General features: G+C 35.3%; 1 protein-coding gene across 13 annotated transcripts in view; it reads right to left on the bottom strand.

The window, feature by feature from the left end:
* MIER1 (MIER1 transcriptional regulator) overlaps window positions 1-14,326 on the bottom strand; it is a 56,096-nt gene that overhangs the window by 5,329 nt on the left and 36,441 nt on the right. For 7 of the 13 annotated variants that reach the window (XM_079901806.1, XM_079901816.1, XM_079901807.1 and 4 more), the window contains 6 exons: window positions 11,598-11,639; window positions 11,150-11,301; window positions 9,835-9,916; window positions 8,393-8,547; window positions 4,975-5,102; window positions 422-561 (listed from right to left, as the gene is read on the bottom strand). In XM_079901806.1, coding sequence (XP_079757932.1) covers window positions 422-561; window positions 4,975-5,102; window positions 8,393-8,547; window positions 9,835-9,916; window positions 11,150-11,301; window positions 11,598-11,639 — 699 coding nt within the window. The remainder of the gene's footprint in view (window positions 1-421; window positions 562-4,974; window positions 5,103-8,392; window positions 8,548-9,834; window positions 9,917-11,149; window positions 11,302-11,597; window positions 11,640-14,326) is intronic. The other 6 variants (XM_079901808.1, XM_079901809.1, XM_079901810.1 and 3 more) reach the window with 3 other exon arrangements.

Below are 14,326 nucleotides of genomic sequence, written 5' to 3'. Positions count from 1 at the left end.
CAGTTTCCTAATAAAGTGTTACAAGCTCTGAAAGTATTTCATAAATATCTGTGTATTTCTGATGTGAAATGGCTGGAGTTTCGGTCTAAGACTTAACAAGAATACTTATATCTAGACATTCCAACCTGATAAGAAAACAGATGCTATTTTCTTAATTTCTTAAAAGAAATGGTCACTGTTGATAGTATACTTTATTATATATACTTTTTAGTGATATCAATGGGAATTCTTTCCAACTGACTTGTACATATTCTGTGTGTTAGTATATATGTATGCTGATACTATGTTTCATCTGGTATTTACAATTATGACTTCAGTTCTGCTTTGGAAGTTTAAGAGACACCAAAACTGAATTTTCCAAGCTACTGAAAGAAAAGTGCCCGTCACTATGAAGAAATCTACGTGTTCTTTGGTTGCTTACCATTTTGATTACTATTGCTTATAGTGCCATCTTCTTTCTCAGACTGGCTGTTACTACTGTTTGAGGCAGTTGGGGGAGGGGATGGTGCTCGACTAGAAGCAGCACTTTCACTTTCATCTAGAAGACGATCCATGTAATCCCTTAAAATTGAGTAAAATAATAAGACAATTATTTTCTTATATTAAAAACAGCTGAAAATTAAAATTGACTTAAGTTAAATTTAGAAGGCTTTATTAGCAAATATATCCTAATTTTCACTTACATTTATTCCAGTGCCTCATCTATGACACCAGTATCTGAACATTTAAATGGAAAAGCTCCTTTTGGTTACATGTTTGTAGGAAAAATATGTAAGTCCTCTACACTAGCAAATTTTAGAGACCTATAGGAAGTTTTAAAACTTTAAAAACTGTAGGCAAGTGATCAGAGGGGCCCAACTAAAATCAGAAAATCTGTAAATGAAGAGGCAGGGATGATGTCAATCAGGAGGAGTACAGAAGAATGTCTGAACAGACACAGGTTGGAACTGTAAAGCTCATAAAGACTACTGGATGGCTACGGCAATACCTGAAAGACAAATTAGGACCTAATAATGAATTACCTTCCTGTTACCTTCTACATTACCTTTCTGCTAGAGCTAAGCTATAGTAAGCTCACTAAGTTCCTGGGCTTATCTGCCAGCTGTATCTGCCCATATATTGTTAGAGGTGAAGTTACTTCCTTCCCTAAGTCATTCCTAACTGTATGGCATGGGAAGACATTTGTGGTTAAGTGACATTGGGTTGAGGTTAGAAGATCTGAACGAAATACTTCTCTCTCTCAGGTCTAGTGTCTTTACCTATAAAATGCATGTAACCATACATGACCTATCTACCACACAGGGCTGTTGTATAAGATATGTGTAGCGAAGTGTTTTATGAACTATGAAGTGCTATTAAGTCACTAGAATAAAGGTCAGCAAACTATGGCCTGTGGGCTGGCCACCTATTTTTGTGGACAGTATTTTACTGCAACACAGCCACATCCATTCACTTACACAGTGTCTATGGCTGCTTTTCACAATAGCAGAGCTAAGTAGTTGCAAGAGAACTTAACGCCTGCAAAAGCCTAAAACATTTACTCTCTAGCTCTTTACAGAAAAAGTCTGCCATCACCTGTGCTGGAACAGTTCCCTGAAAGCAGGGAGTTTAGTCTGCTTTATCACTGCACCACCAGTGCCTAAGTTGTGCACGGTGCAGAGAAGTGCAATAAAAACCAAAATACCTTATTTATTTTTAAATTCCCTCAGAATAAGTATAACAAATAGTAAGGCAAATCCTATCTTTTAGAATTTTGTGAGCGGCGTAAGTAAGAATGTGGACAAGAAGGAAACCACGGAAGGGCTTTTGGGACTTTACTGAAAGTCTGTGGTAACAGTCTAGAACAGACTAGTAACTATAGTTTTAATCTCAAACTACGTGATCACGTTGTCGTTTATATACAGGGACATACATTATAAATGTGTAGTTTACAATATAGGGATGTAGAATCTGACCTCAAGAAGCTTCCAACAGGTTAAGAGTACAAACTAACACATATCAAAGAAACATATATGACCACGAACTAATCAATTTAACATTCTAGGCCTTATTTTCCTCATCTATAAATGGAGGGAATGAAATTTCATGGTCTTTTAAGATCTCTTTGGCTTTATGTCATTCACCATTACAGAACAATCACACAGAAACAGAATGAGCATGATGAATGCAATGCCAAAGGGACTTCAGAAGCTAAAGCTAACAGAAACAGATGATGCATGAGGAAGAATTGTTGGAAATAAATTTGGCATAGTGGGAATCGGTAATGGAGGATGTTAAAAGCCACGCAAAGGAAGCTAGAACTGACTAGATATCAAAATTATTTTAAATTTCTGAATATAACAATGATATTGTGAAAGACTTATTACTATTATTTCTTAAAGGTTAATGGCATCCAGAATGCTTAAGAAAGGAAGAGTCAGGTAGACCGTACAGGAGGCTGGAGTAGCATTCAAATAGTTCGAGTTATGCTGAGTTAATTTTTACTTTGAAAAAAATTATTTGCAAGGCTGTTACAGCAAAATCTTCAATTTGTATATGGCTACCAATTCTTCCAGGTAGGTAGTGAACTGACAGAATCCACAGTAGGATCTTTCAAAGGCCATTTATAGGCAGAAAAGTGGCAATGTGCTTCATTCTGGTGAACAAATGGAAGGTAACAATGTAACAGAAAAATGAGCAAATAACTTTCAGGATAATCTGCTCTTAACTATTGATTCTGACTAAGGAGGAAAATTTTAAAATTCAGTCCAATTTTTGTCTAAAGGCATTAACTTAATGTTTTGTGCGGTCACTTAAAGTGCAACTATTAACAGAAAGAGAAGGTCCTGGAAGCAAACTAGAAAAATATCTTCATGCCTACAGAAAACCACAATTTCTCCCAATCTGGAATATACGGTCTGGTCGTGGCTTCTTATAGGAGATTTAACACAGCTAAAAGGGACAAACAGGAGTAAAAGAATTATAGTTTTCAGTTAAAAAAACAAAAAACTTTAAAAAAAGACCCCGGAGGGGATATAACTGAAGCCTACAAAAACACAGTATTCTTGTCTAGGGGGAAAAGCATTTCTTCACTTCCTACCATAACACCAGGGAACATGCTGTTAACTCTTAAAGCCTGAGAAAAGAGAAGATACGGGATTACTTTTAACTGAGACTACTCCACCTACAGAATACTTAAACCTTAAGGAGAATCAAGGTTACAAATATAAATATCTTCAAAAAGTTTTCAGAAGCTACGGAGAGATTATTAGAAAAACTAAAATGTTTGGCAGCACATCCCTACCTAACCTGTTGAGCTTGACATCACAGAGGACCAACTAAGCCAGCCCACAACACTTCCCTTGGTGATGCTTTCTGAAAGAGAAAACTGGATGAACCATGGGTCTGACCCAGCATGGCAATTCTTATGTTCTTACTGCTGGTGACGACAGATTGCCTGTAGTTCATGTGTGAACATTATTTCTGAAATGGGTGAAAAAAATGAAAGATGTTACTATTGCTTTTCCCTATAGAATAGCTTGAAAACTGACTATTTTAAGATATACTCTGAAGACTAGATAGCTGTATCTAGTTCTACATCACTGTGCCTCAACACTACCAATAAATACAAATTTAACTATAAATTGATAACAGTAAGCAATTATATAAAATTTGGAATACTGTTATATATAAAATTCTACTCATTATGAGATTTGAACAAGGGACAATGAGGCACAGAGTCCAATGTCTCATGACTTCCAGGGGCAATCATACCCATTTATTCCCTTTTAGATAATTCTGCTTTGGATTTTAGAGTGTTTGATCCTCCAAGGAAGTGACCAGCAGAGACACCTGTAAATGAACATGACCAAGAAATAGTGCAGCCTAGGAGTTTGAAAAGCACAAGCAAATATGAATATAAGCACATCTTCCAAAGGCAGTTATTTGGCCAAGCTTAAGAACTTCAGTGGTGCATGGTGACCAAATGAAGTCACAACTTTGCATTATTTTTATTCCATAAACATTAGGGAATACTTAAGGTATTGGCAAAGTTAATTTGTATATGGTAAAGTCAATTCCACCACAACAAATTCATCAGCATTTTAGAGCAACTCACGTGAAATGAAGGGTTCAATACTCTATGTACTATATACTTAAGTAACAAATTGCTAGTGGGAGTGGGAACAGTGTTTCATTCCACAGCTAGACTGAATGAAGCTAAGAGAATTTGGTGCGTGGGGAATGGATTAGACATATAGGCATTTTGCTTAAAAACAGGATATAATAAACTATACTCCCTCTATCACTGGGAGTTAGCTAAAGGTACATTACTTATTAAATATTATTTGTTAAAGGAAAAGGTTTCAGAATATTTAGGGAAAGGGAAGTCATCATGCACATGTGCACCTCTCTATAAAAAACTTTGTAATAAAAGAAAATGCAATTTTACCTAACTTATTATAACCCTACGTGTCTTTTCCCTTTGATATCATCTATATCCAAATCTGATTTTGGTTCCCAGAATCAAAAATAGATTGGGAAAGGAAAAATATTAATTTCCCTTCCTCTTTAAAGGGCCTCTATTAGGCATATGGCCCTATAAGTTTTAGAAAAGATAGTCTCTCCTATTCTTACTGCTCTCTCTCAGTGTTATTAGATCAAAACTGTATGCGCTTATACTGAATGGAATAGAATTTAACAAAAACATGCCTTCACAGCTGTTCTGATCCATTTCCTCTCAGGAATACTACTGAAAACATACACTCTTAACATTCGCTTTGATAAATTTGCTGTCTCAAGATGAACTGTAGTTTACAATGTATTTATAATACACTGAAAAGTCTAAATGCCCTATGAAGATGTCAATAAATGGATAAATTGAAACTAATGTAAACTTTTATCCTATCAAGAGAAAGAAGATTCTAAAAATTACAATTTTCTCAAGAAAAATTTAGAAAAGCTTAGCAAAAATGACTCAAAAGAAAAAATACTCACGTGACACCAGGATGAAGATTATATTTCTTTTTTCCAAATCGCGTTTGCTGAGCAAAGAAATCGTAACGTTCAGATTTTTTCCACATATAATAGAATGCTACACATTCACCAACTGACCTTGTTCGAACCTATAAGAAACAAATACTTGTTTTTAACAAGTATCTCCTCCTTAAAGGAGTTATCTCATGAAAAATACCTGAAGTTTGAAAACAAATTTAGCTGGTCTTTAAGTAATACATAATACCACTTACAAAATACAACACTGTAGCAGCCGTGTTAAAAATTACTCTTTCTGAACTCCCATTAAGAAAAATAATACATTGGCAACAGGTCTTCAGATATTTAGCATTATGCTTTTTTTTTAACCTTTTAATTTTCTTTAACATCTTTATTGGAATAATAGTTGCTTCACAATGCTGTGTTTCTCCTGTATAACAAAGTGAATCGGCTATATGTATACATATATCCCCATATCCCCTCCCTCGTGTCTCCCTCCCACCCTCCCTATCCCACCCCTCTAGGCGGTCACAAAGCACCAAGCTGATCTCCCAGTGCTATGCAGCTGCTTCCCACGAGCTATCTATTTTACATTTGGTAGTGTATATATGTCAATAGCATTATGCTTTTAAAGAGACTATCATATGTTCATTTACTATAAAATAAATACCCCTTTATTGAAAATGTCTGGAAGTGGCATTTGAATTAAAATAATGTTATAAACAATTTGCAAATACTTTTACTCACAGAACGCCTAGGGAGACTGCCTTTAAATTCCCATTTAAAGGATTCTCTTACTAATCCCAACACTGATCCAGACTCAGTTACTTACTTTCTAGAAAGGCTGAAAGTATTCCCCAGTGAGTTAAAAGCTATTATAGTAACGCTAATACTTTGTTTACTAAATTACTCCAGTGTCTTACTGTGCTATACCTATTTGGGCAACTGAATGGCTCCCTTTACTAATGTTAAACATATGAGACTGGCAACTGATGTTGACAAAATTCCCTGTTCTGCTACTTTGCTTAGAGAGCTGGTAGGGTTGATGCATATAAAATACTAGGAGTTAAAAAGGTATCTGAATGAGTGTTTGGGATGCAAGACAATATGCTTTAACTCATAAATTTCTGATTCTGAAGAAGGGATCCGGTGCGACTGACTGCACCTAAGGTTAATTTTATGACATCCTTATTTTGTTATGGGACATATATTTTTCTTTCTGCCCCGTGTTGCTTTAAGACAAAGCTATCAGGGCTTTAAAAACAAAAACTAAAAACCCAGTCATCTTCTCAAGCTGTTTTTTGCCTCCTTTTTAGAATCTTATTTCTAGTAGACAATTGTCAAGTCAACTGTACGTTACTGAAAGCAAAAATTACAAACACATTTTGTAGCATGCAAAGTTAACATTATTATGAAAAATCCTCAATTAAGTAAGTGTGCATAATACAACCTACGATTAAGATCCAAACTTCAATTCTAGGTGTAAAAACAAAGCCTTAATGTTTTCACTGGACTTCAATGTCTTCTTCTTAAGAATTATTGTCCTCCCTTTGTTCACTGGAACAACTAGTGTACTAGGTATATAAAGGTTGGATGACTTCTGTAACACTGAAATATCACCATCCCAAATATTTATAAAGAAATCAAGGTCTTATTTTCAATACTATGTTAAGACTTTTTTTGGCTAATAGTTTTAAGTCATCTAATATGTTCTTATTCCTTAAAAAAGGACTGCTTCTGCCAGTTACATCAGCTTATCATCCCAAGGGTCCCTCCACAGATAATCCAGCATGGTTTGGTCAATAGTGTTTGAATTCAAGCAGGAATGCTAGAAAACTCTTTCCCACAACGCTGTCCCTTTCAACCATGAGACAATTTGTTTTTTTAAAATCAGAAACATGCATGGCCATTACATGAAACAGACATTAGCATAATGCGCTCCTTTCATAGAGTATTCACTATATTGGAAATTATCAGATGATTTGGATACAACACCTTAATGTTGGATACAACATTAAGATGATTTGGATACACCTTTCACATCAATGCTAAGACTCAAAATTTCTCTTATTAATTATGCCTGATGTCAAATACCAAAATTCAACAAAATAATCAAGAATAAACTAAAGAACAACAAAATTGAGAAAAATGAACTCACAGGATTTGTAAGCAGCTATTTTATTTTGGAACATAAAATAGATACTGTTAAATATGTGTTGAAACAAATCAAGTGAATACCATCGGATCACATCCAGAGGTATGAAATAGGAGAATGTGATGACAGACTATTTAGAGCCTCAGAAGCAAGCCCACATAAGCCCAGATACTTTCAGCATCATCCTAGATAAGCCATCACATATCTTACACACCATCCTTAAGGAAACATGTAAAGCCAAGCTCCTTGTCATTTATATTTGCTAAAAATGTGATATGTATAAACCTAGAAATTACTTAATTTCCTATATTTACATTCTTTTTTTTTTTTTGCGGTACGCGGGCCTCTCATTGTTGTGGCCTCTCCCGTTGCGGAGCACAGGCTCCGGACGCGCAGACTCAGCGGCCATGGCTCACGGGCCCAGCCGCTCCGCAGCATGTGGGATCTTCCCGGACCGGGGCACGAACCCGTGTCCCCTGCGTCGGCAGGCGGACTCTCAACCACTGCACCACCAGGGAAGCCCTATATTTACATTCTGAGATTTTAATTTTGCCTGTCCTAATAGCCCCTAGGAACACATTTTTCTATTCTATGTAATTGTGTAGTTACTATTAAAAATCCTACCTGATTTCAGTTTAAGAGAATTAAACCTAAAAATAAATTTGCAAGTACTTATGAAGGTTTTTTGGGTATACATTGACACTGTGTGATTGATATTATCCATATGGCATGATAAATTATGCTAAATTGTCAAATTATAAAATTATATAATGTATAATAAAGCTGACTTATTGAGATATTCTTCTGGAAAATTAAATCTTAATTAAAACCAAATTAAATATTAAGTATCTGATTTTGGACCACTTAGGACTTAAGCAAATGTAAAAAACATCTTAATTATAAATAATGTCATGGTAAAAATGCTGTAAAATTTCCAAGTAAGAACCTCCTAAAAAAAATCTGTAACAAGTTTGTGGAAAATAGCTTTAAGTAATTACAGTGTATACACACATCCCATCCAGAAGCTGATGAACATATTTATAAACGTCTAATTCTTAAAGGCTTCCAATATCATACACTGAGAACAGTCACTTAGCAAATACATGCCAGGAAGTCTAGGCATGCTTATTACAATTTTCTAAATACCAGTGTATTAAAATATTCATTATTGAACCTTTAACATTAGAAAACATAATAGAAGATTTAATATAATCTAGGTTAACTAAATTTCTTTTAATAAAAGAGACAACATATATCATCACTTACTTTATTAGCCTGAATCAAATGAAAGTCCTTTCCATAGGCCTTCAACCCTTGTTCAAAATTTCTACACTCTTCCTCTGTCCAAACAGATAATTCCTCTGACAAAATCGGGGGGCAGGGGAAGGAGGGGAAACTGTTAAGCAATATTCTCCCAAATGCTGCATATAACAAACAAAGTTGTAAATAAAAATGTAACTTTCTGTTAACAATGAGGGAAGTATTTTACTCCTGAATTCTATTATTGATGGCTAAAAAAGATAGTGACAAAAACTCCTTATTTAATAATGCGTGATTTAGTCCCTGACTCTCCAACCTCAACTTATGCCTTTCCCCTTTATTCTTTTTTTTTTTTTGCGGTACACGGGCCTCTCACTGTTGTGGTCTCTCCTGTTGCGGAGCACAGGCTCCGGACGCATAGGCTCAGCGGCCATGGCTCACGGGCCCAGCCGCTCCGCGGCATGTGGGATCTTCCCGGACCGGGGCATGAACCCGTGTCCCCTGCATCGGCAGGGGGACTCTCAACCACTGCGCCACCAGGGAAGCCCTCCCCTTTATTCTTTATGATCCAACTAAACAAGCTACCTTTCAATTCCTTTAATTCGTTATGTCCTTTCTTACTTTAGAGACTTTGTGCATGCTCTTCCCTTTGTCTAGAGTTATTTCCTGCCTCTTACCTCAGCCTCCTTTCACCTAGCCAGTAAAAATATCCCTTTGTTCGAGAAGCTTTAACAGCCTCACTCTTTCCCCAACTAGGTTAAGTCCCACTGCAATAAGTTTGGATTGCACCCTCTAATTCTCCTTGGAAGAACTCGTAACTATTTTTCAGCTTCCCTACCTAGGCTCTAAGCACTGTGATGTCAGGGACCTTGTTTATAGTTATGTCCCCACAATTTAGTAGGCCCTCCAATTCTGTTGAATGAATAATCTTTCCTTTGTTACATAATGATATATAAACAGTACTCTTAGTGAAGTGGGGTGAGAGCCAGTTTGGAGTAAAAAAGTGAAAAACCTGGATTTTAGTTTTGGCTTCATTATTTATGAATTATGCTTGCCTCAGCTAAGAGACCTCAGTTCTCATCAGTTTTAAAGTGAAGCTAACATCTTTCACCTTACTTAGCTTACAGGATCATTACCAAGATCAAACAGGAAAATGTTTATAAAAATGCCTTAAAATTGAAAGGCATTATATATTTTTATTTAAATGGCCTTATTTTCCCATAAAGGAAGGGACAATATTAACCCCATTCCCCATAATGCCTTGTGTAACACTTGTGTTATATACAAGTTATTTAACAAGTTATAACAAGTTGTTTTCCAGCAAATATTTACTGAATTCAGAGATTAGTATTATTAAATTTAGGATATACCTAGGTAAATTGAAAAGCTTAAATTTTAAATTTCTGCTATATCATGAAAACAAATAAAAAATTAATATTTATGCTTACCTCTAGCTGCTTTTACATTAAATCTTAATCTTCTTAATGCTTCTTCTGTATCAAAATTGCATTTAACTAATTCATATAATGCCTAGAAAAATAAAAGGCTTCAGTATGTAACCTGGACTATGAACAATTCAAGGCTACAGTTTCTTAAGAGAGTAAAGGCTTTTCCAGAATCCAGTGTTTTCATACTTTCTGGAGGACAAGTAATTCTAGTAAATGCAACATAAAGAACACTAAAGAAAAACAAACATAATTCATTCCTGATAATTAACTGCCTCTGAATATGTAGAAAATAATGGATAAGCAAATACTCTACTGGTGGCCATGGTACTCTAGGAATTTATAAATAAAAAGAAATTTTATAATAATCACAAGTCCCTTCTTTTTGGTTTTCTGGGGTTCCTATTCAAAGACAACTTAAAACAAATCAGAAAAGAAAAACACTGGTGAAAAAGGCAAGAAAGTATATAATGCTGCTATTAGGTTCATGGTAGGCACTGTTCTATTATATGCAGAATAACATTATCCCAGACAGGTATTCCCAACTTGATGATATCCACAGATTCTATGGGCTATGCAAAGGAAGTTCAAAAAGCTTAATAAAAAATATATACAGGCAAAATAAAATATCAAAATTTTTATTTGAGCTGAAGTCATACCAATGAGTGTGTCAATACTACATATCTTATGCTGATTATAAACATCAGACTCCCTGTTGATGACATTACAGATCTTCCTCTACTTACAATGGGTCCCCAAAAACACATCCTAAGTTGAAAATACTGTAAGCTGAAAATGCATTTAATACACCTAACCTACTGAACACCATCACTTAGCCTAGCCTACCTTAAATGTGCTCAGAACACTTACATTAGCTTACAGCTGGGCAAAATCATCTAACACAAAGCCTATTTTATAACGAAGTGTTGAATATCTCATGTAATTTACTGAATACTGTACTGAAAGTGAAAAAGAGAATGGTTGTATGGGTACAGAATGGTTGTATCAGTTGTTTACCCTCATGATCACGTGGCTGACCGGGAGGTATGGCTCTCTTACACTGCCCAGCATCACAAGAGATATTCAACACTAGCCTGGGCAAAGATCAGAATTCGAAGTATGCTTTCCATTGAACGCATACTGCTTTCATACAATCATGGAGTCAAAAAATTTTAAGCTGAACCTTCGTTAAGTCAGGGACCATCTGTAAAGGAATTTTGGTGGATAGAATAGCACTATATGTGACAGCACTTAAACTTATAAACGTATGTGGTTAATATATTTTGGGAATATTGTAAGTTATTTCTTATTCATGTACCTGTTCATTGTCTTTTATGTGAGATCCTTCAGGAATTGCTTCTACACCTTTCTCATCACCTGTTCTTCTAGATGCATCCTTAAGAAATACAATCACTTTGTCTTCCGGTAAGTACTCAGGGTCCCACAGGAGCTGATCATCATTTTCATATACTAAATTAGTAAAATATAATGTTAAAAATAATGCCAAAAATTGATAGAGTTTGTGTTAAAACATATCACTGAACAAATAACCCATACTTAGAGCCAAAATGTTGAGAACTGAGAGGTAAAGTGTGGTCCCACTACTTGCGTGACTTCATTCTGGGGCAATATTTATAGCTTAAGTGATTTAAACAATCTAAACAGAAGGTACCACTTGATGCCCCTTTCAGATCTAGTCTGACTTAGCTTGACTTTACCAAATTCCAACCTCTCTTGGTTTGAATAGCAGTACCAACACTTCCTACCTGTATGACCCCAGCAAGTTACTTCCCTTCTTTCTGCCTCATCTGTGAAATGGGGAAAACAATCCTATTATACATGGCTGTAAGGATTTCAAGCAATTTAAAACAATTCTGACACATATTAAATAAGTTTCAATGAATGTTAGCTATAATTATGATTTTTGAATAGGGATGTCTAAAAGAATGCTCACCAAATGTTAACACTGCTTATTTCTTGGTGGTAGGATTTGGGACAATTTTTTCTTACATCTTTGTACTTTTCCATGATGCTTGAAAATATATTGTGATAAGCATAAATCATTTTCATAAAACAAGTCATTACTTTTTTTAAAAAAGCATTTAGGTTTCATCAGAACTTCCATTATAAGATTGAAGCCCCAATTTCATCAAAATTTTATAAGTGAAAGAATGGAGGAGAAACTAAGATGAGAGCCTTGTGGAATCCTAAATGACAGGAAGATGAAAACAGACAAAATTAAGAAGGAACAGTCACAAGACAGAAGAAATATCAAAGTGTGGCACCATAGCAGCAAGGGAAAGAAAATGTTTCAGAGAGTAATAGATTGGTTAAATGCTGTTAAACAAGCAGGATGAAAATTGAAGAGGTGCACTGGATTTATTAACAAGGAGGGGAATGTTTCAAGAACTGTTTCTGTGCAGAGATGGAAGCCAAAGCCATACTGGAGAGGAATGAAGAGGAAATGGAAGGTAAAGAAATAAAGTAGAAAACTCTTCTGAAAAGTTTCACGGTGAGGGAGGAGATAGAGCAGTACAGTAGCTAGAGAGGAAGCATAGCTGAAGAAAGTTTTTGGTTTTGCTTGTTTGTTGGTTTTTAAAGGCATGACACATAATCACTTAAATGCCAATAGAAAGGAGCCAGCTGGACAAAGACTCTGAATTTAAGAGACAAAGTATAGCTGACATTGTCAAACTTCCTTGTGTTATGGAAAGGAATTAACAGCTAACAAAGGTACATCTCCTACATACCAGGTACTATGTTAAGTGTTTTCATATAAATTACCTTGTCCCCACCCACTCCCCTGCCACTACACACATACACTTTACATTTTTCCTTAGTAATAAACCTTATTCCTTTTCTAACCTGCTGGTACAATCGTAGTAAAACTCCAAACTGTAAATACAATAAAACTCCCATGATAAAGTGAATTTGGATATACTGCTATTGATTTCTGGTCTGCACTCAGCCTTTCTTTGCCAAAGGGAACACACGAGAGTTCTTATATTCTTGGAGTGGGAGTGGGAGATGGACAATGCCTTACAAGGAAACCCTGATTCAGGAAGAAGACAATGGAGGGTGGGTCCCTGAGTCCCCAGTGTTCTCCCAGTTAGATACCCCATGTTGAGCCTATGAAACAAGCACAAACTACCTGAGAGATACTTCTGGAATCAACTGGAAGTCCCAAGTCACAGGATACAGAGATATGCTTATTTAAACTAAGTACACAAACATCACCAGATGGCGCCAAATGACAAGCCAGGTCCCTAGAACTGTGACTAGCAGCCAGATAGGCTAACCCTGAGAATATGATACTTCATTTAATGCATATACTAAAAATGACAATGAGGTGAGAACCACTAGCATTCTCAGAGAATAAACCACACTGCCTTAACTGGTTCCAGAAACAGACCAAATCACTTTCCAGTTAAGTTTATACTCTAAATATGACTTCTGACTATGATCTAAATAAAAAAGGCAACACAGTTGATATTTATTAAATATCTATAGAATGACTAAACGCCAAGAGATCATAAATTCAGGAAGAACTCCACCATTATGATAAAACACACGAAAATAAGGAGGAAAAATAATCTCGATTTTTTATTTATCTCTATTTTTTTAATTTATCATCTATAAATATGACATGAACCTCTATAAATATGACAGCAACAGAAGGAAAAAACAGTCTTTATTATAATTGTATAGTTTCATGAACATGCTGGATTTTGAAAGATCACAATCACTGAACTGTAACAGCATCTTCTGAAACTATTTCATTCGAATGAATTACCAAGCCTAAATATTAGAACTTTTAAAAAGCAACCATAAATATATCCACCTCATACTACTGAAAGATATAATTTACAAATGATTATAAATAAGTGAAAGAGTCTCAGAAGGCAAGAGCTCGCCTAGTCTATCAACACAGGTTGTTAACTGGGGAAGTGCTTTTTATGGTATTTTAAGTAATCAAAGTAAGTGTGTCAGATAAGCAAAAATGAGTTCAAAATAATTTAACAAAGTTCATTATGTGTGTTGGGGGTGGGAATGGAGATGACAAATGTAGAAAGCTGAGAAACTACACCACAAAATCAAAAACTTCTGCAATCTGGGAACTTCCTAGTAAGAATAAACGTGAATAAATAAATGAAATTTATAAACCTCCAGTTTCTGTTAAAAAAAAAAAAAGGTGTCATTCCATTTTTAATGCCCAAGTAAAAATTCTACCTAATCAATATATTATGAGAATGAAAATGCTGAAACATAATCAGCAAGGTGTAGTAATGCGGTTTATAATAGAGATTTCCACATTCTTAAAAGGTCACACTGTGATTAATGACATGAATTTTAAGTTGTCTAGTTGAGCTTTTCCTATGTGTAGATTAACTGAACTGCCTGTTTCAACAGTACTATTATCAACTAAGGGTAATACATGTGTTCATTTTTCAGTAAGCAACTTAAGAATCAATAATTCGTCTAATATTCATTAGAA

This window comes from Stenella coeruleoalba (genome assembly GCF_951394435.1).
Source record: "Stenella coeruleoalba genome assembly, chromosome: 1".
Taxonomy (NCBI): Eukaryota; Metazoa; Chordata; class Mammalia; order Artiodactyla; family Delphinidae; genus Stenella; species Stenella coeruleoalba.
This window is presented reverse-complemented; position numbering and strand designations above follow the sequence as displayed.